Source organism: Sander lucioperca, chromosome 11 (genome assembly GCF_008315115.2).
Source record: "Sander lucioperca isolate FBNREF2018 chromosome 11, SLUC_FBN_1.2, whole genome shotgun sequence".
In the NCBI taxonomy this organism is placed as follows: Eukaryota; Metazoa; Chordata; class Actinopteri; order Perciformes; family Percidae; genus Sander; species Sander lucioperca.
In genome coordinates, this window is record NC_050183.1 from 18,497,747 (window position 1) to 18,518,946 (window position 21,200).

Here is a 21,200-nt window from a genome sequence, read left to right on the forward strand (position 1 = left end):
ATCCTTTGTAAATATTAGTACTTTGTTTTATTTATAAATGAATATAAAACAATGCTTACAGTACATGGAGAAATATGTGTTTCAGAGTTCAGTTTACAATATGTGGAAAATATCCAGTTATACTAACCCAAAGCTAGCATGTTTTGTAATTTTGAGTCATTTTTGTGAGCTGTCTTACCAGTTTACATTTTGTAAAATATATGTCATCAGAAATCGTCACAAAGGGAGTCCAATCAAAGTCGATAAAAGGTAATATTAATATAAGTCCCAGCCCTATATTTGCTCTATGACTTGAAAGTACAAATTATACTAAATGTGCTTGAATGTGTAAAAGAAGCCCAGATAAATCAAACACACAACTGCAAATAAAATGAGTTCAGTACATTTAATTGTTAATTAATTGAACATTTGCTCAAGTACAGAGTCATACTCAATGTAAAGCTTTAAAAAATACAATCTCAGTCATCTCTGACGTGACGTGAGTGCTTTTATTTAGATTTTTTTCAAACAAAATAAAGTATATGACAGATAAACCATCTCTTTAGAGTCGCCTTCTTGGATAAATCTGTAACGTAAACACTGAGGAACAGGGCAGCATAACTGGTCAACGTCAAATATACTTTCATTCATATTTAGGTAGTGTAACTTTCTACAAAATACATGTGCATTTCCCTTTGTCTGTAAACACAATTGTGTCTTCCTTTTTATTTTTTTTGGATTTGTAGAGTGCAACATACTGTACTGCCCTTTAGAGAAGAGCCTTCACATTAACTGTAGCATGAATTACTGTCACCACCTTTCTGTTGGCACCTGAATTATCATAAACACCACTCTTAAATGACCGCAGCACTTTTTGTGCATGATCCACATCACAGACCATCTTCCTTTTAGAAATAGCTCAACAGGTTTACATTACTTAACATTTTTTTCTCAAATTAACAAAAATAGTTTGGATCATCAACTGTACACAATACCAAAAACAATGTGCTTTTCCCCATATAGTGAATAGTGCTGAGTTCAAAATGCCCTCTACCGGCTGAGTTACAGTGTGCCCATCTCACTTCTTTTTTTTTTGTAAGTGGTTGGTAGTCACAGGATGCATCATGGAGGCCTCTCTCCATGAAACTTTCGGTGTCTGTACCTGCCGTTCTTTTCCTTGGCAATGTTGATACAGGCGTTGTGCTTGTTGCTCTGCAAGTGGCTCCAGTACTTGATGAGTTCATTGGGATGGAACTGATGGGATGTGATCAGGTGGCTGTACTTACAACTGGAGTACGACACCCGCCAATGATTGAAGAGGAACTCGTTGGGAGGGGGTACCGGGTCGATGCGCAGCTTTGCCAGGCAGATCCCCACGTAAACATCCTCCAGGTGCAGCCTGCGTATGCTGAGCGAGGCCTGGTAGATCAGCCCGGCCATGTCCCCTGAGAACACGTACCCCGTGCCTGAGCAGAATATCGGGTAGCGCTCGCTTGGGTACAGCTCCGGCGGCATGTACCACTTGCTGTCCTTGTTTCGGTTTGGTGCATAGCCCCTCATCAGGTAGCCAGTGAAGTACCTCTGCTTGGGAGGCAGCTCGGGCTTCAACAGCTTTTGGATAAGATACTCAGTATTGAGAAACATGTCGCTGTCTGTCTTCATCACATAGGAGGCGTGTGGGCAATAGGTGGCCACCCAGTTCATGCCCATCAGGGTTTTGATGGTCAGGTTGTAGTAAGTGTCCTGATAGTCCTGTTGGATGATGTCGTGGTGAACGCGGCTCTCTTCCTCTATGCTGCTCTGGAGGTAGGTGTCTGAGCTTTTTCCCGTGCCGAGCAGGAAAAGACGGACAAACCCCAGGCCCATTGCTATGCTCTCATTCCCCCATGTCTGGCGGATAGCGTTACGGGCATCGGCCTGGGCGGGTTCTGCAGCGATAAGGAGGATGAGGAAGGGCGTGCTGTCCCTGCACTTGAAGGGCTCGTTCAGGATGTAGCGGTAGGGCTGAGCGCTGAGCCTCCCTCCAACACCCATCTCCTTGTGTAAACTGTTGTTAGTGCTCATGGAGTCCCCGAGCCCCATTACGCCCATCCTGGCTCCTCCTCCCCCTCCTGCTGCCTCCCCCGTTGTCCCATCCGCCTGCTGAGAGCTGAGGTTGAGCAGAGGCTTTGGCGCTACATACCCCGTCTCCCTCCACAGGCTCCTCAGGGAGCTGCTCTGGTTGGCTTCTCCCTTGGGGCTGCGGAAGCCCCTGATGGTGTAGGCCAGCGGGTTTTCCCGGGGCCCACTGCGTCCCGGCAGCCAGTCCTGGTGGCTGAAAAATAAGAAGAGGGTGAAGAGCAGAGCCAGCGAGAGGAGGCCAGCCACATGGGTCCGGAAGAGTGAACGTTTGACGGTCCAGGTCATCTTGATGGGACAGCAGTGCCGCCGTCTCCACTGCATGGTGCAGATCGGGGTCGCAGGAAGCTGCTGCTGCTCGAGAATGGGCGGCGGCCACACACAGTCACGTCAAACATGTGGTTGCCAACAGTCAAGAGGGTTATCGGAGCTGGCAGATGGGTTGGAGTGAGCCTCCTGGTGGAGTCAGGGGAACGTTTGAGCCCCCCAGTGCAGCTTACAGCAGGGTTAAAAGGGCTCCTGATGAAGCTAGGAAGGCGATGATTCTCTGGCCATGGAGGCTTCTCCCTGGCTCTTCTTTGGCACTGTAGACAAACACAAGGTCATGCTCTATGTCTTGTCTCCTTCAGGATATGATAAGGGTCACCTCCTCTGTGTTTGCTCTCTCTAATCTGAAAAGAGAAAAAAAAGAAACTGTTTTGGCAGCGGTCCGAAGAGCACCTCCTATTCACTGGCACTGAGCCACATGTCAATTGTCTGAGTTGCAGATCTGTATTTATTCTACTCGTGGGGAAAACCGAGCACATTTCTTAATCATTTAATTTATGGTTTGTTTTGACACTCGCTTCTGAATTAATTTCTTCCAGATGCACAGGCCCCAATTAGAGCTATCTGTGGATGTGGTGCCCACTAAGGTAAATGGCACTGTTGGTAAGCTGACTTTACATTTTGAAAAGGAGAAGCTGAATCAATATGACAGCTTTGTAGCATCTTTGATTGGACAGGGACGTAGAACACAACAGACTCTGGGGATGTGGCTTTCTGAGCAAAGAAAATGGTAGATTTAGAGAATACTGTGGTCAGTTTGAAGATTGCTGCTGTAAATTTACTCTGCATACAGCAACAACCCCTAACCCATGCAGATGTCTGCCTCGTTGAAATACACACATTTTCAGAGTAAAACAATCTCGCAGTAAACACAACGGACTAAGTGAGCACATTGTTCTATTACTTTACACAATGAAAGAAACTAAGAAAATTCCCTACATAATCACAAACACATCTCAGTTAAGACTCTAAAAATAGTAAAAGGAAGTACTCCATAACATTCTTCTTGGAAACTATGAGCTGGCTGTCTGGTGCTGGGTATGGTGAGATGGTAGTTGCTTCCTGCATGTCATTATTCAGCTTAATGCCTGGGGCAGAAGTATAAATTGCAGGTTTGCTCAACGTGATGCCGGCCAACGCTACACTGAGCCGCTTGGGCGAGCGAGTGCCATCAGTCCCCCACCGTGCATCGACAGCTAGGGAGGAGATGTATCTGTCAAAATGAGTTTTCAGGGTCCAGCAGGCAGTGGTGCCAAAGCCTGAGCCAGCCTCTGGTGATAACAGCCTTCACCCACCGTTCACTTTCCACCTTCGGCTTATCAATGCTGCCTACTGTCTAGTCGAGACCACCCAGGCTGCTCGATCTTTTACCACAGGAATAAATAACAGGACATACAAGGAAACACGCACATAAATGCACACATGCATACACACAAAGATGCAACAACGCAGGACAAATGTGACATGAATGATTGCATCTGTTGCCCACAGGGAGTATGGCGCCAAGGGAAGCACAAAAGGAGATCACGTACACACACACACACTGATTCTCTCACTCACCAAGGCAAACCATCCGTTTGCACAAGCACAAAATGTACTGTACATGGAACATAATCATATGCACACCAAATACTGTACACACAATCATGTTTTTGTGGTCACAGACCCAGTAACACAAAAGCTAATGCAGCTCAGACTTAATGAACACAACACTCGGCACACAGTCACTCTTGTGTCTATAGACACACACAAAAAAGGGATGTGCGTATCTGTTAAAGAAAGTGTTGGGAATCGGAACAAAAAAGTTGATAACACGATGGCTTGAGTTGCAAAATGTTAAGGTGCTTTTATTTACAAAAAAAGTGGTTAAACCAACACAGGACGTCCACAGCAAAAACATAAGGAACAAAAAAAAACAACCATGTCTTTACACAAGGTTTTCACTAGCAAAGTTTCTCAAAGTTTCACATCACCTGTCTGGATTGTAGCCAAACTCAGAACACCCTGCTTAGGTGGCCAGAGGCTTATATATGTTAAGCCCCTCCCACTAGACCAAACAACTCTTAATTGCTTCAATTATCTTATTTATGTTACCATTTAGACATGTATAATTTCACTGCTAGTTTCTACCATAAACAAATAACAGACTCTTGAACAAACCATTTTCCACTCATCTAACTTTAGAAAACACAAACACTTACACACATTTTCAACTAGAAAATCTACCCTCACCTATGACCCAGATATATGGTATCTCCCACCATCAGCACACCTGAGTGTGACTGCTGTAGGCCCTGTGTGAAGCAGCACTTTGCCTCAGCTCTAGGGTTCAGACCCAGGGACTGGAGAGGAGAGAGAGAGAGAGTTCAAAATAATGGTTTGTTGTAAAATAGAAATGACTTAAATGAATAAGCTGAACTGACTAAACTAAAGTAATGTGGTGTTTTTTTCAACAGTGTTTTACTGAATGATATGTATAAAAGTGAAATCCTAATTATATCCACACTAGAAACGTACATCATCATTGCTGTGCATGTGCATGCACGCACACACACGCACGCACACACACACACACACACACACACACACACACACACACACACACACACACACATCACCAGTGAAAAGAGAATATGCCAGCAGAAACTTGCAGGTTGTACTGGACTCTAGTGAATATTAATGTAGCAGCAGTGCAAGTCTTGAATCAATCCTTCCTTCCTGAGTGTTTTCATTCATTGACTGCCTGCATTGCCTTTTTGTTTATTTGTTTGCTTGCTTTTTGATAATTTGCAGGTACCGTACAACAGAGCGTTATTTTGTGCGAATGCTATATGCCGGCTTAGTGTGAGGCGTATTTTTTCTAAACTTCCAATTTTCATTTCCTGCTATGTTTGCTCATTCATCATGACAACTGGCAAGGAACACGATAACCTTTTCAGGCGAGTGTGCTTACCCAGCGCAAGCAATTACAGGAGAATGAGAGGGGCCAGGGCCGGCTTTGTTTTAAAGGTTAACATACTTTACATCGAAGCATATCCAACGCTTGAGAGATTTTTCCTGTCAACTAAATGAATATCTAGTTACGTGAGCTCTGATGAAGTGTGCACACACCGAGGGGCACATATACACATAATGATGGATGCCCACACCCACCCACATGCTGACGACCATGAATGGTTAAGTCTATGACATTGTTTTTTGTTTTCCACGTAAATGTCAAATTCACGGGGAGAGCAGACATTCATTTTTACTTTTTAGCAGTTTGATTTATAATCTACGTATGCCTCTCTTCATTAATTCATTTTCTTTCTTCCCATCAATGTCACTTTTATGCAAGCCAATTAGTTACACTAGCACTAATTAAAGCCCCAGTGATTCTGCAGCCGTCAATAACCAAAATGAAGGCTGGTGGAGTGACACAGTGGTGACATACTAGGCATGCATTAAAGTGTTGTGTCTGTCACCACATCAGCTTCAAACCTATAGAGGAAAAAAATAAAGTGAATACTTCTACAGCGAGGTATAAACGCCATTCTCCACAGTTTGCTTTCTTTGTTTCCACGCCTATATCAACAGCCTAGCCTGTTTTTGCCTCCACATTGTGCGTTATGCATGCAAAACAAGCTTTGCTGATGTCGAGGGGGATATGACCTTCATTCAGTAAAGCAGTGCACGTTGTGATAGTGACACATTTTCCTCAAGACAAATACAGTACATCTCCCATTTGTGAGCCGTTTAGAGTGCTGAAGTTCGAAGTTAAATTCTGCTTTATTGAAACAGGCCTGACTCATTATGTGGCTGACTGAGGTTCACTGCCTTGAAGCAACAACTTCAACCACTGCATTTATGATGTATTCTAATGTGAAAGTAGGATATGTGGCCTTCATCAGGGTAAAGAAAAGTCTGAGTTCTTAAAGTGGCCATATTATGCTCATTTTCAGGTACATAATTGTAATTTGAAATTGTATCAGAATAGGTTTACATGGTTTAATTTTCACCAAAAAAAACAAAAAACAAACCAAAAACAAAAACACCATATTTTTGTTGTACTGCACATTGCTGCAGCTCCTCTTTTCACCCTGTGTCAGGTCTCTGTTTTAGCTACAGAGTGAGACCTCTCAACTTCTGTAACGTCTTTGTTATCAGTCGCACATGCGCAGTAGCTAGCTAAGGATTACATGAGCTAGCTAGCTGTTTCTCCAACTTCGGCCTGTAAAAGGCAGGATTAGCCAGGAGACTTCTTCTAAATGAGGGCGCACTTCCAACTTTGTGTGGAATACCTGCAGAACAGGGACATGTAAGTAGTTCTCTACAATTTATTTTGTAGATTAGGGGGAATTTGTGTGTGTTGCAGCAGTGTTTTGCCATTGAGAACGAGCTAGCATGTTAACGGTTAGCCACCTAGGCTAGTTACGTAGAAAGCTGTGTAGATTTTGAACAGCTCACCCGGAGACTGAAGGCAGGACACATTCAGAAACCAGTATCTCACTCAAAACACCATGGATGTTTTTTTTTTCAAAGTTTGTATGTGCGTGGAAGCACCAGAGACACAAAATAACACCCCAAATCCTAGACAAAGTGTTTTTTTTTCATAATATGGGCACTTTAAAAAATCCCTGATGAAGGCCATATGTCAAAAGAGTAATTTAACAAAGAAGAAATCATTGTTCTGGCTGAATGAGGACCATCGCACCTGGGGTTGCAACCATTGTCTATTTTCAATATCAACTTTTTTTTTTTCTCGACTCCGAGAAGGCTTCACGCACCTCAAATCTGTCATAAAGTTTGTCTATTTGATGCTTTATCGTATTGGTGAGAATACAGTTGTTATGCCTGATGGCCATTAGTGAGCAAGGAGGACACCCACTGTTTTGTTTCTGTTTAATTTAAGACTCAGTCTCCATTGTTAGCATTCCAGATGGGAGCCAAAAACCAAACCTAAGTCTTAAGAAATATCTTTGACAATGGAAACAACTTTATCGTCAATCTCTCACTCTCTCTTTGAGATCTCTCCTCCCATTGCTTTCTTGCTGTATTGCTTATGTTGGCAGGAAACATCTAAACTACTTTCACTGCCATTGTGGCTTGGCCTACATAGCAAAACGTTTTAAAAAGTTCACATCTGCTTTTGTTCTCTCAAGGTCATGCTGGGCTCATCTTAAAAAGAATCTTCCAGGGAGTTCAGTTTATTATTTATTCAGAGCTGTCCCTTGAAAGCAAAGAGGCGGCTATTGTGTCCACACCTCTCCCCTCAGTGCTGCTGTGGTCTCGTCTTAATCCTTCCTCGTCCTGGTCACTTTCCTACCCAGCTATTCAGCTACCCTCTTCCTCAACAATCTGTCATTTCCTGACTATTGTTTACCATCTGATTGTCACGAACAGTTCATTGCCAAGAAAACAAGTGAAATAGAGGTAACGGTTGGTGCTATTGCTTCTTCCTAACTTTCTGTGTGAATTATTATTTGACAAGCTGGTAGTCCCAATTCTCCATAAGTGGTGTGGGGTTTTCATAATGTTGAGCAAATTGCAGTGTTTCATAAAAAAGGCTCCCAATTTTTTTTTTTCAGATGTAGCCCCACAGCCCTATCAGATAAAGCTTCCTATTATTTAAAACCACCCGATAGGGTGACCAGACGTCCCGAAATCCAAGCAGTTGTCCCGAATCCCGAATCCTGCCCTAATTGTCCCAAAAATTCTCCCAAAAAAGTCTCAAGAGCAGACTCTTGAGTAGTTATATTCTGATAGAACATTAAAAACTGTTCATGGTGATTGAGTCGTCCTGCAGCCAGCTCCCGTCGGCTGCTCATTGGCTGCAACAGTACGTAGGCCCTAACACGCATTGCTATTTTTCATTCATTCATTGTTGAAATGGAGGCTCAGGCTGGTGTCCCGGGACCCGATGAACACGTAGCTAAAAAGCAAAAATGTCTCTGCAGGTACCGGGAGGACTGGGTAGGGAAATACCCCTGGATTACTGCAGTTTTATGTGATGCAAACAAAGCGTTTTGCAATGTATGTAGGAAGGTTTGGTATTTCAATGGAATGCTAACGGTGCTAACGGTTTGTAGCATTAAAATGGCACCATAGGAGATTCTCGGTCCGAGGAGAAGCTTACCCCCTTGGTCGCGACCACCATGCGCGAGTATAAACAGATTTACGGAGTTACGGAGATCCCATGACGTCACATTTGCGCACGCCAGGTTGGGAACGGCCAGTGTACTGAACGTTTAACTGACTGTCACTAAACTTTTAAGACTAAACTGAAAACTCTCCTCTTTGATAAAGCTTATAGTTAGGGAGTGAGGAGTTGCAGTGAACGCCTAGACCGGCGGGGCAGGGTGTATAGCTGCAGACACAGCACCCCTGCTTTTCTCTGCTTCTTTTTACAGTCATCAGATTTACCTATCGTATAATCAATAATATAGTGCCTCTCCTAGTTATGCTGTTATAATTCTAGACTGCCGAGGAAGTTCCTTCTTATGACACGCTCTTTTCTTTTGTTTCCTTTTATGCACATCCTGTCTCAGAAGTGCTTGTTACTCACCTAGCTCTGGGGAGTTTACTCCCCGGAGTCCTTATGTTTCTTCTTCGCCCAGAACATCGCCTCAGATTAGGGTGACACCAAGACCTGGGTCTTGGGTGCAGCTGTGGCTATGGACCTGCTACACCCTGCTACGCTCTGCAATTCCCTGCAATGCCAGACTACGTCCTGCTGCGTCCACCGCGTCCACCCATGCTCTGCTGTGCCACGCTACATCCTGTACCGTCATAACCCCAACCGTCAGACACCGCCCACCAAGAGTCTGGGTCTGCTGAGGTTTCTTCCTAAAAGGGAGTTTTTCCTCGCCACTGTCGCAATAGCCACTGCTAATGCTTGCTCTTGGGGGAACTACTGGAATTGTTGGGGCTTTATAGAGTGTGGTCTAGACCTACTCTATCTGTAAAGTGTCTCGAGATAACTCTTGTTATGATTTGATACTATAAATAAAATTGAATTGAATTGAATTGAACCCCCACCCCCTCCCCCAACCATCTTGTCAGTGATTGGCTGGAACGTGTTTGTTGTATTTTGAAGCCTATCCTGTGCCTCTAGTGTTTGTTTGACATTTACGACCCCTGTGTTGTCTCCCAAGACCGGGCTTTTTCACAGTGTATTTAGGGGGCAGGCAGCTAGCGGATCAAGGACAGATGCCTACGATTTGAGACAAAAATTAAATTGCGCTGAAACCATGCAGGAACACATAGTGCACCTTTAACCAGCTAACTACTTGAACTTTTTGTTTATTACAGCCTCTATTTGAGCCATTCATCCTTTTCTTTAAGCTAACTGCTAAATTCTTCTCACTTGCTAACTAGTTTTCAAGCACTCAATCAGTCTCAATCAGTGTTCAGCTGTTACAGCTTAGTCAACTTACTTACTTTTTTAATTAGTCAAGGTACTCCACAATCTTTCCACGTAGCCCCTAGCAACTACAGACGTTCCCAAGTAGCACTGGTTGGAAAATACTGGTATGACACATACAAATCGGATAAAAATGTGAAATAATGGCTACATTCAAGTAGGCCTATCATTTGCCAAAGTGTATTTATTCATTAATTAACTTAATTAACTTCTAAATAAATTAATTTAGCATTGCAATTATCCTGTTTTTTTAATTAAACTACTGGGCAACATGTGACATTGTTCATTCAATTAAATTTTGTTTCCCTCTTTTGCACGTGTAGGCCTACCTGTAGGCTACCTGCTTGAGTTCACTCAAATACAAGTTGTCTCACTTATTACTTACTGATTTAAAAGATCTGACTCTGAGATTTAGGCCACAGCCCAAATACAATTAAAGTAAACCGAATTTGTGTTCAAATCACTGAATTACATTTTATTAAAATCAACAGCAACATCTATTTCCAAAACCCAGTGTCTCTGTTCCTTTGGATAATCAACATACTTTGTTCTCTTGAAAACTATACACAGCAAACACCCTATCCAAGAAATAGTCCCAATAAAAAATGGCAAGAAAGAAAATGTTTTTTGGAGGTATTTGAGTGACCTAACCCTTTGAGTATGTTGTTTGGTGTATATCCGACTCAACTAGGATAGGACCGCTGGGAGAGGGAGGGTTGCATTCACGCCAAGTGTTGCAGAGCAGATGAGTGACACTGGATGGCCAGCTGTGTCTTTTTTTTACCCTTCATCACTTAGAGGCTGGTCAGATCTGGGACAGTCCACTGGAGCCCCTATCACAAAGCATGGCCATATCTAATCCTTAAAGAGTCAGTCGGTTCTCTCTTACACCTCTGCAGTTTAATTCGCACCTGTTCTGACCATCTCTGCCTTCACCTCAACACAATACAGGGAGGTATTTTCTTTTAATAGAAACTACTTCCAATTAAAACTTTCCTGTTAATAACAAGAGCTTTGTTTCTTTAAAGACATTTTTCTGTTGCGTTTTTTAGAACTGAAATTACTCGGCTAACCAATTAGTTGATCAACAGATCATTAATAGGCAAAAATGCCAAAAATCCTCAAGTTTCTTGAGAGGATTTTATGTTTTCTTTGTTTACTGTGACAAAAAAAGCTATTTGAAGATGTCACCTTGGGTTTTAGGAAACCAATTGCCTTTTTTTTTTTTATTGTTTTCAACATTTCTTCAAGACCAGACAATATGTATTTATACAAAAATAAGGCAGATGATCATCAATGAAAATAAACACTATTTAATCCCCTGAAAGGTGGAGTTTGCTATTCAAATCAGCGAATATCTACTTAAAGGCCGCAAGCTGTCCGTTCTGTGTATGCTGAAAAGTATCCGGTGTTCATACACAGCCCTGGCTCTATAAATGGGAAACAAACTATTCCGTTCGTGCTCATACACAGGAAAGGGCACAGGCCATGGATTTATAAAGACAAAGGGAGTGGGAGCGAGAGGGATGGTAATCTGGCACATGCCAGATATGGCCAAAGCTAATGAGAAAATGTTTTTGTACACTGTGTGAATTGACCATTTAACACACAAGTCAAAGCTGTATAATGTAGACCTACAGAGCAACATTTACATTCATTTGTCCTTTAAAAAAGGCTGTAACAAAGGATGGAGCAGCCTATTAAAACTGGACTCAAAAATACAAGAGCCCTCTGGGAAATAAAGCTTTGGCAGCTCTGAGTTACTGTAGCTGTAGTAAATATTAGATGATAGTGATTTTCTTCCACTCAGCGAGAGTGATACCCAACCCTTCTCATTGTGTTGCTGCCAACTTTTACCACTGGATTTGATTCCAACTGTATTTCTGTTTTACTTCGTTAATAAAGCACGGCCATATTCTCCTCGCTTCGATGGGATGTCTGGGATGTCTATTCAGACGCCACAGCAATAAATTATGAAGTGGTTTAAAAATTATACCCTATTAAAGTTTCATAGTCTAGTGGGCAGAGTGAATACGCAGATGTTGAGTTTAGCTGCTGTATTTTTTTTTTTATGTCCATCTCAGAAAGCACAGGCTTTCAGTGCCAAATAGCTCAGGCAGCTGGACGTGATGAAGTGGATAAAAAGCACTGTTAATTGAACTGGATCAATGGGAACTCCCTGGCCTCGCCTCTTGGCAGGTCCAAGGAGGAGTTTCCTAAACTTCAATCTATGTAAAGGAATACAGTTTGGTCTACTGACCCCTTTTTGATGTCAGTGATTATACCTTCAGGAACTTACCTTCTGCTTTGGGCAAGGATGAATGAAAGCTATCATCCACCTTCATCCTTTGGGGGTGAAGTTATAATAAAAATCAAAAAGTAGGCCTATTCTTAAATTTCCTCCTGCCTGACAGTGTCACTGAAACATTTTGGAAAGTCACTGGTGCTCCAAAAAGTGCCTGATGGATAGGAGATGCAGGAAGTTGGGACATAGACAAGGGCAAGGGCATCTAGATGGATAGATGCATTGATAGATGAATGGATGGATGGATGGATGGATGGATGGATGGATGGATATTAGTCAAGGCGGCTGGGAAGGCTGGATGTAATGGAGGGGAGAGGAGGGCGGGGAAGGCTAAATGAATAATGAGGATGTGGAGGACTGATGAGACATGCAGTGCTGCGTACCTCCTCCTCCTCATGCTGCTACGGCTGCTGACTGGGCTGCGGTCGGCTTACGGAGTGTGTGCACTCCGGTGCTTTTACCGGCCATCACCGCCTGTTTTTGATTGGCAATAACCTGCGCTTTAATGCCTCTCCTCTTCCAGCTCCCTCTCCTCTAATCACACTAACACCTGGGCTGTGTTAGGCTGCGTCCCTCCTCGTCCTCATCCCCGCAGGCTCAACAAACCTGCAGGTTTTTGGTTCTCCTCCTGCTGCGAATCCTCTTCTCCTTTCTCTCCTGCTCCTTGTGTCCGTTATACACCACAGTCTCCCTCTACCTCACTGCTTAATAAATAATGTTAGTTCCCCTCGCTGTTTCACGGTTGTTTCCTAATCTTATCATAGTTTATCTCCTTCCCAGGATATGTTATTTTATGTTAAACATGTAAAAGAAAACAGCACAGCATCCACACACGATTATCCGGAGCCCGAACGGCTCTAAAAAGGAGGGGAGAGCAGCGGCGGCAGAGCAGAGTGAGACTGGTCCTTCACGATGCTCGGCAGGCTGATAAACACTATCAGCGCAGTGAAAGCGATGGAGAAAAACAATGAATAAAAAAATATACTATCCCACCTCTTGAGTCCAATCACTGCCAAAATGTTTACCGAGTAGCCTACTGAATGAAAAACAAAAACAACTAGTCGTCTACTTTCACCTCCCCGCTTCGGTTAGCCAGTCCGTTCCTTTTTGTTTTTCTTCTGCCGTTATTTTTCATCCGCTCCGTCTTTGACCGATCCCTGCCGGATTTCCCAGCCGGGCAAGAAAGCTTCTGGCCCGTGCTTGCAGGCTGTCAGACACCGCTCTACTGACGGAACTCTACCGCGTCACTGCATTATTAGCGGAGCATCTCACGTGACCCTTATGCTGCGTTCAAGGGGCGTAAGTCCATATTTGTACATTAGGACAATGAAACATGTCTCAAATAAAAAAACAGCACCTTCATGAAACCATAGGCCTAATTGAAATGTCCATATTTGGCTAAAGATGTCAGAAAACCACAATTAAATTATTCTGAAGATATTTCTTTCTCCTAATCAATTTTTTTCAAACTTTTTTACAATCGAAACAAACAAAAACAAGGAGAAACTCATGGATAGGCTACACATCCAGGAGGTCACTGCTCTTGATGTGGAGATGGACGGCTGGCAGCTTTATTTCTGTCATGTAATTTCGTTTTTGTTTGTTATTGTTATCGCTTGGTTGTAGTGATGATGTATTCCCTTGAATATGACATGTGCCTTTTAGATGCAGCTACTAGCCTAAATAGAAAAGTTAGCTAGCTATCTTATAATTCCACCATACTTTCATGTTGTACTAGTTACACAGAAAATGTCCTTTACAGCAGGCTGGTGGTCAGACAAGCTAACTAGACAGCGCAAGCTAGCTAACTAACTAACAAACGGCAATTTACACTTGTGTTAGAGACTCCTCCTTGCTCTGATTGGTTGTTTTTCTTCATGGCATTTAGAGAGGCAAAGTCCGTCCGCTTCCGGTGGACCACTATGGGACCTTAATTCGGACAAAATATGAATAGTAGTGAAAGCCAAGAAAGACTCAGTTTATTGTTAAACTGTTTAAGTATATGATTGTGAAAATACGTAATTAGAAAGACTACACACTTCAAAGTTGCATGGATGACATCTCTCTGAAGCTACAATGTCTGTGTGTATCGTACTGGGATGTAACGTTACTCACACGAGCTGAGGATCTCGCTCATTCTTTTGCTTCTCTGCTGATAAAACTTTACTGGATAAAACACATCAGGTACAATAACATTACATGTGTTGTGGAACAGAACTAAGCTAGCTAGCTAAGCAAGCCGAGCATCAAGCTAGGTGACATACTTCTGGCCACTTTATTAATGCATTTATTTAAAATTGTATGCCCAAACTGGTTAATATAATAGCCTGCTCAATTGTTAACTGTCACATTAAGTAACATTTAGAAACAAGGAAGGAAGTGTAGGCTATGAAGCAACCTAACAAAGATCCTGTAGGACTGAAATGTTTTTATTCATCTGAGAAGAAAGAACAAATGATGCAACTTTATTGTGCATTTGACAAAAAATGATAAGTCTGTTGTCATATGTATATTATGTATATTTTGTGGCCATGTCCATGTTAAAGCTTTAGTGCATAACCTTTTGATATGAATGAACGTCTGTTACATTCAAGCTATTGCCAAATGAGTTGATACAAAGATAATTAAGACTATCAGCTCCACACCACTCTCTCTGTATTTCTCAGTATGACTTTGTTTAGAGGATTGTGTCGCCTGGCGACTTTCACACACAGAAACTCAAGTGACGTTAATTACCTCTTCTGAAGAGTCCATCATGTTTTTTTAATCCTCCGTGTACCGACAGTTTTGTTGTCATTACTTAGAATTCCTCATGGGGGCGACAGAAACTATGCACTATAGCTTTAAGGTATTTAAGTTAATATTACTATTTCTTACTGGGGTTTATATTGTTTATGTTACAGATATCACACACAAATACAAACAGCAAACTTATTTGTATCCTCATTCTTATTGCTGGCTAAAGTTGCCAAAGAAATATCCGTGTCCACTCCTTTACAAGAGTTCCACTGTGGATGAAGTTCTAGAGCAGTTTTAATTGTCATTCTGACAATAGTGTAGATTGTTTTTTTCTTTTGTTCCAAAAAAAAAAAAAAAAAAAAAAAAAAAGAGATCTTGGCTACATGTCAATGTCCAACAATGGCATACTTTTACTTTTGATTGTGATTGTGATGAGCATTTGCTTTAAAGGTCCAATATGTAATATATTTACTATAATAAATCCAAAAATGACCCCAAAAAGTCATCAGATAATTAAGGAAACATGCTAAGTTTAAATACTATCTTTTCTGACAACAATGCTAATGCCAGTATTTTCACCTTTTGAAATTTCCGTTTCGTGACGGAATTTTGTGTTTTGGTCTGTGTGTTGTTATCAACTGCCCAGTTTGACAGCCAGGCCGGGTTGCCAGATATATGTGTAAACCCAGCGCGCTACAACTGTAACGTTAGCACAGCCATGAAAGCAGCAAACAAACTAACAGGATCATCGGAGATAGAGTCTACCCGACATAAAAAAAGGCATGTTTCTAACAGTTATGTGACCAGAGACGTAACAAACCCCAGGTAAATATTGGCGATGTATTTGAAAGATGGAGACAGTTTAGAGCCCAAAAGGACGTCGGGTTGGCTAATTTCTTCCTGAACAGGTAAGCATTAGCTTCAGGCTAATTTATCACGGCTACAAAGGACGGGCATTTTATGTAATTTCAACATGAATGTACTCACATTGAATTATATAGCTAGAGTACCCGAGTTGTTACTCGCAAAAACAACTGAGACACAGCCAGTAAAGACTGTATCCCGACTGGTCCTGGCTAACGCCGCCATGCTAACCCTGCTAACTGCTAACGTTACCGAAGGACTAGGCAAGCGGGCTACGGCTGTTTACAACATGTAGCCTGTTCAGTGGCCATAGCCAACAACAGTGAGTTATTGTAAGCCAAGAGATGGGGGCTGTAAATCGGAAAGAGAGGACTGTGAGTTTGCAGTGTGTTTAGTGATTGTTGCCGTAATTCTAAGCCAATAAAGTGTGTTCAGTCGGGTGGAGAGGACGTCAAGGTAGTGTTATTTTTAGCGGTTCCTACCATAATTCTAAGCCTAGGAAGTGTGTCTGTCCGTCGGGTGGAGAGGACAGCGAGGTTGTTGTGTTTTTAGCGGTTCCTACTGTAATTCTAAGCCAAAAAAGAGTGTCTGTTCCGCGTGAGCACGGGTTTTTATGACTGTTAATATAGCCAGCATCTAACGTTAGCTACTCCGCTGTGCTGCGAAGTAATGTCTGGCCATGTGAGACAAGCGTCTAGCAACATTGTTGTGGATGCTGCAGTCTCAGCCTGGCAACCTCCGTGAACTTCGATCCTGGGGAGGAGGGTGCGGGGGAGACGACTCTCTCCAGTATTTTGAATATGTGCTGCAGTACCTATTTTAAACACTAGCTGTCAGTATTAAATATTGCACCTTTAAATTACAAATTTAAAAGCCTAAGTGGATGGTATTTCCAAATAGGAAACTCATTCCTTCTATTTTTCCCACATTCACTGAATGCAGCATCCCTCCCTCCTCTTCCTCCTCGCCCCCTCCTCTGAAGCCAACCACCCTGCTCCCCTCTGTGGGCGGAAAAAGGGGATTTAACTCCGTAAGAGCATGGTGGCCAGAGGTTGTCTGGTAACAGCTGGATTTGCCACCATTGTGCTCTTTGTTTAACCCTGCCTGCAATGCTTCTCTCTGGACAGCATGCTTTTAATTCACATTTTCGCCTGTTTGTTACATTAGTAATGCATCATTATGCACACATGATTACCAACTATATTTAGCATGCTTTCACATCTAGACTGATGAGGGAAAAAACACACACTCAAGGTCCTTGACAGCACTGACTCTACTCTGACCTCCACTACAGCATGATGATGAAACCCAACCTGTCTCATTAATGACTTAAACACAGTGTGAACCATTCATCAGCCTTCAGTCGTGTTTGCGCTCATTCAAAACTCCAGAGACTGCCGTGTTTCCTGACAAGCGATAAAAGCAGCTTGTCTCTTTCCCTCTTTCTGCAGTGGAGCAGATGGAATTATGGCTCATGCAAAAGCAGCTCACCACTTTGGGGAAAGTAAGCCGGTGGGAGAACGGCCCCTTTGCAGCACTGTAAATATTGTAAGGTAGCACCACAGCATAGGAGCACAGGTGACTGAATAATTAATAGGAGCTGTGTCTTTGACAGATATACTTTGGAGGCCATTAGCTCGGCTACCTGGCCGGTGAAAGCATATTTGTCAAAAGAAAGTAATACCGGGGTGGTGATTGATTTCCCGAGGCTGCCAGGTTAGAGGCAGCGCGCCTCTGTACATTAATATCATGTGGCATCTATTAGATAGGTGACTTCCTCAACTCGTCTGGCCCAGCTGCCTTGGCAAAGACCAGCGTATCAAAATTTAAATTGTCATCATTAATTGCTGGTGCTCAGGGAGTATCTTGGAACACCACGTCTGCCTCTCCTGCTGTAACTCGGAGAAACCCAGTCTCCTGCACACAGACACATATGCAGATGTAGACAAAAATGCACATGGACACAAACACATTATTATTTTTTGCTTAAAGGCCTTACTGATGCCTTTGCAGTCAATTTTTATAAAGTGGATTGCAGTTCCTGTAATGTGATCTCCTTTTATCTCACAAAATTTAAACACCCATGCCTTGAAGTGGAAAGTCAATAAAAGCATGTGTGAGCTTTGGCAGGAAGTAAGGTGCTATCCACAAGATGTGTCTACTGTGGAAAAGCAAATAAAGACATTTCTTTATTGCAGTTTTTTCTTCTAAAAAGTGAAAAACACAGTTTCTTTTGTATGCAAAGCAATTAGTTCATATACAAATGGTCCAACATTTGCATAGCAGCCTGGAAACTATTTCACATTTGAATAATTTCTAATTTCTATGCTTTCAGTCATGGTCAATTCGCCAAATTGGCAAGTTCTGAAAAAAGAAATGCTTAATGACATAGCAAATAATGCATATCTACCTATTCATTCTGTGAGTGTACCCATTTTATAAGTCAATTGATTTTTTCTTTGTTCTAATTCTTTCAAAAGAACATTTTCCTCAGGTTTTTATGTACCTTCCTTTTGCTTTTTCACTCACATACTGCTGGAGGAAGGAATGTTTGGTTATCTCAACGCTACGCCTTTTAAGAAATGCAGTCTCAGATTACATGCGAGCTGTTATTGCTTCTCTTAAAGAGTGCAGTCGCAATATCCTGTGGCGGAGCCTCAAGTGTAGGCAGAGATGTCTCTGTGAATATCTTTGCCTTCACTCAGACTCAGGCCTCTGTTCAGTGAACAAAAAAATGGGGGTCAGCTCTGTTATACGCTAGGACATTATCTTATAAAGCATGAAGCATTAATTCACTTAATTTCATATTATCTTCGGAGCTAATTATAGCGTTAAATTACACAGGTATAAATGTTACTTTTATCATTCAAATCATAAGAGGACACATTTACATGTGAAAAAATGGGTTTTGCTGATAGCGACTACCATCAACACATTTTAATTGTGTGTATATGTTTTGATTAAGTTAATTGCATAAGTCACACATACTGCATGGCACATGCGAACACATAAAGAAACACCTGAGAGATTAATTTGACCAAATTAATGACAAAATGAAAATGTAATTTATGTCAGAACCATATGGAAATGCATTTTCCTGAGCAGATCCAATCAAAAAATGCATGCAATTCAAACAGTTGGCAGGCAGTTTGGGGAGGAGCATGCCTGTCAAAATGGATTGTCTGGATTCTCGCAGATGGGCGCTGCATTTACTGTCAATATATAAGGACAGAATAATGAGAGCCAGCACACATGCATGGTTGTCTGTGTTTCTTCACAAGAAAGAGAATGTGATTTTATACAGGCAACACACTTTAATTCCATATGTAAATCCATCTCAACCATATACACACACGTTTGGACATGATATTTGTTACATCCTGGGCTTCGGAAAACCAGTGCTGTACCCCAGTCACTGCCAGATATAGATGTGGTCAGACAGTCTGAGATCAAGCCACAATGTACAAATGAGCAATGCAAATAAGAAGAGCTGGAAGTGAAAGCAGGAACTCATGTTGACAGTTATGATGGATGCATTAAGCGTTTAGTTTAAATGTAATAAAATAATAAAAATACAGAGGCTTCATGTGAACTGCATGGTCTTAAAAAACATATAAATATATGGTCTGGCTCCTGTTCAAATTTGAATTGAACATAGATGCAGTCCATTCACGATGCACATACACGTGAAATAAAGGGAGAAGGAAAGCAGGCAAAACATAATCCAGGGGTTGTATTGTCATTGTCAGCAACATAATCTTTAAAGTCCAATCTTGAGTGTGTGGATTTGGGACATATATATATATATTTATATGCGAAGCAGAGCTGAAGAAAATAAAACCAAATTTTTTAAGGGTATAGTCTTAAGGCCACTTAGTCTGCAGAGGCATGTCTTACAAATCTTGATTTTTTTTTTTGTTATATGAATAATAAAAATATATGTATCTGTATTCTAGCACACAAGAAAAATAATACTATGGGACTAGGCCTACTTCAGCTATAATTGACTTTTCAAGGCTGAATATGACATTGGAGCATATCTAACACATGCTTGCAATATGCCACATAAAAAGACATGTTTAACTGGCTCTCACAAATGGATAACGATCCAATCCATTTCGTAATACGTGCTTCCGATTATATGTGCTATATAACCTTATCCAATTAGTTGTATATTAATATGATTTAAAAAGATGAAGTGTGTAGGAGGAAAGCAAGAATGTGGAGTAGTTAGAGAGGCTGTCCATCAACCACAACCACACCACTCAGCCTCAAGGCTCTATGTGGGCCACCTGGATGAAATGTCCTCAGCCAAGAGACTGAGTACATACCAGCTGCTGTAAGATGTCCTCTGACCTCAACTGTCACCTGCAACCATGAGTAATAAACACCATTTATTTCTGTAAATACCAGAAATGTGATCACTGTAGCTTGTTGTTTAAGTGCAATAGTTATCATAATGAGATGACTGTTTGCAATCCTTTCAGGAAGCACAAATTCAGTTAAGTGCCCAACACATCAATGACAAAAATGGCCAGAGAGGGATTATAACTATCAGCAACATAAAGAAATGGCCAGATCGTTTTCTTTTTAGCAGCATTATCACACATTGCATTAGGCTGCCTTTTTATTAATAGCATTCGGTCTGTGTAATTACATACAGCAGTGAGTGCGGGAAAATGGGAAGCTATTGAGATGCTAGGCTTAGCTGTTTTCAAAAAAAGATCCAAACCATGATCTTATTGTTTTCCCATATATAACCAAGTAGTGTTAACCACGTGTTTGAAACTATCAAGCTGAAATAAAAGTGTTGACTTAACACGCGATATACACTATAGTGAAAACATAATTATGAATATGATATTCCATTTCTGCTAATAGATTCCCATAAATCCTAAACTGCTCCTTTAACTGTTAATAATAACTGCACAGAACCCTCAGTTGCTATGGATACATGCCGTTTAATTTACATTGTGCACTGATTTAGAATGGCGGTTAAATTGCTGAATGGAACTGCCAGCCAATCAGAGACAAGCATTTCCTGTGGCCAAGGTGATATGGCTGTCATCTGAACTGCTGTGTGGGACTGTGTGGCATTCATGGTTGGACATACAGTATATTCTATACTTCAGTATATTCTGTCTATACATGAATTGGAGCCCATGGGGTCCTTTCAGGTCTGGGTCAGTGGACCAATATCGCGCCATGACTCAGCTGAATTTCTGACCTAAAGCACCAGACAGCAGACAGATGAAAGATCAATCAGTGGGGTTTCTGGTGGGATCATTTTTCGAATATTGCAATTCTGTGTAAATGTTTGTTGTACCAAATGGCGTTCAGCTGACAGAGCAGTGCTGGTTTGGAAAGATAGCCTCTTTAGATCTTCAGAGATGGAGATGGAAGCATCCAGCAAGATGCACGGTATATACGGCACCTGTATATTTCTGATAATGTAAGCACTAGATG

General features: G+C 41.8%; 1 protein-coding gene across 4 annotated transcripts; it reads right to left on the reverse strand.

The window, feature by feature from the left end:
- Positions 1-370: 370 nt before the first annotated feature.
- Positions 371-13,365, reverse strand: b3galt2 (UDP-Gal:betaGlcNAc beta 1,3-galactosyltransferase, polypeptide 2). 4 transcript variants are annotated; one of them, XM_031282380.2, is made up of 3 exons: positions 12,515-13,365; positions 4,657-4,766; positions 371-2,768 (listed from the first exon to the last, which is right to left on the reverse strand). In XM_031282380.2, exon 3 carries the CDS (start codon positions 2,419-2,421, stop codon positions 1,102-1,104), a length of 1,320 nt encoding a protein of 439 aa, XP_031138240.1. In that variant the 5' UTR covers positions 2,422-2,768; positions 4,657-4,766; positions 12,515-13,365; the 3' UTR covers positions 371-1,101. The 4 variants fall into 4 exon arrangements, with proteins under 4 accessions (XP_031138240.1, XP_031138238.1, XP_031138241.1 ...); XM_031282378.2 differs by lacking the exon at positions 4,657-4,766; XM_031282381.2 differs by lacking the exons at positions 4,657-4,766; positions 12,515-13,365 and adding an exon at positions 12,126-12,508.
- Between the last annotated feature and the right edge of the window lie 7,835 nt (positions 13,366-21,200).

Bases quoted from the DNA above. Each gene is read 5' to 3' on its own strand.
- b3galt2 (XM_031282378.2), bottom strand. From the start codon at position 2,421: ATGCAGTGGAGACGGCGGCACTGCTGTCCCATCAAGATGACCTGGACC.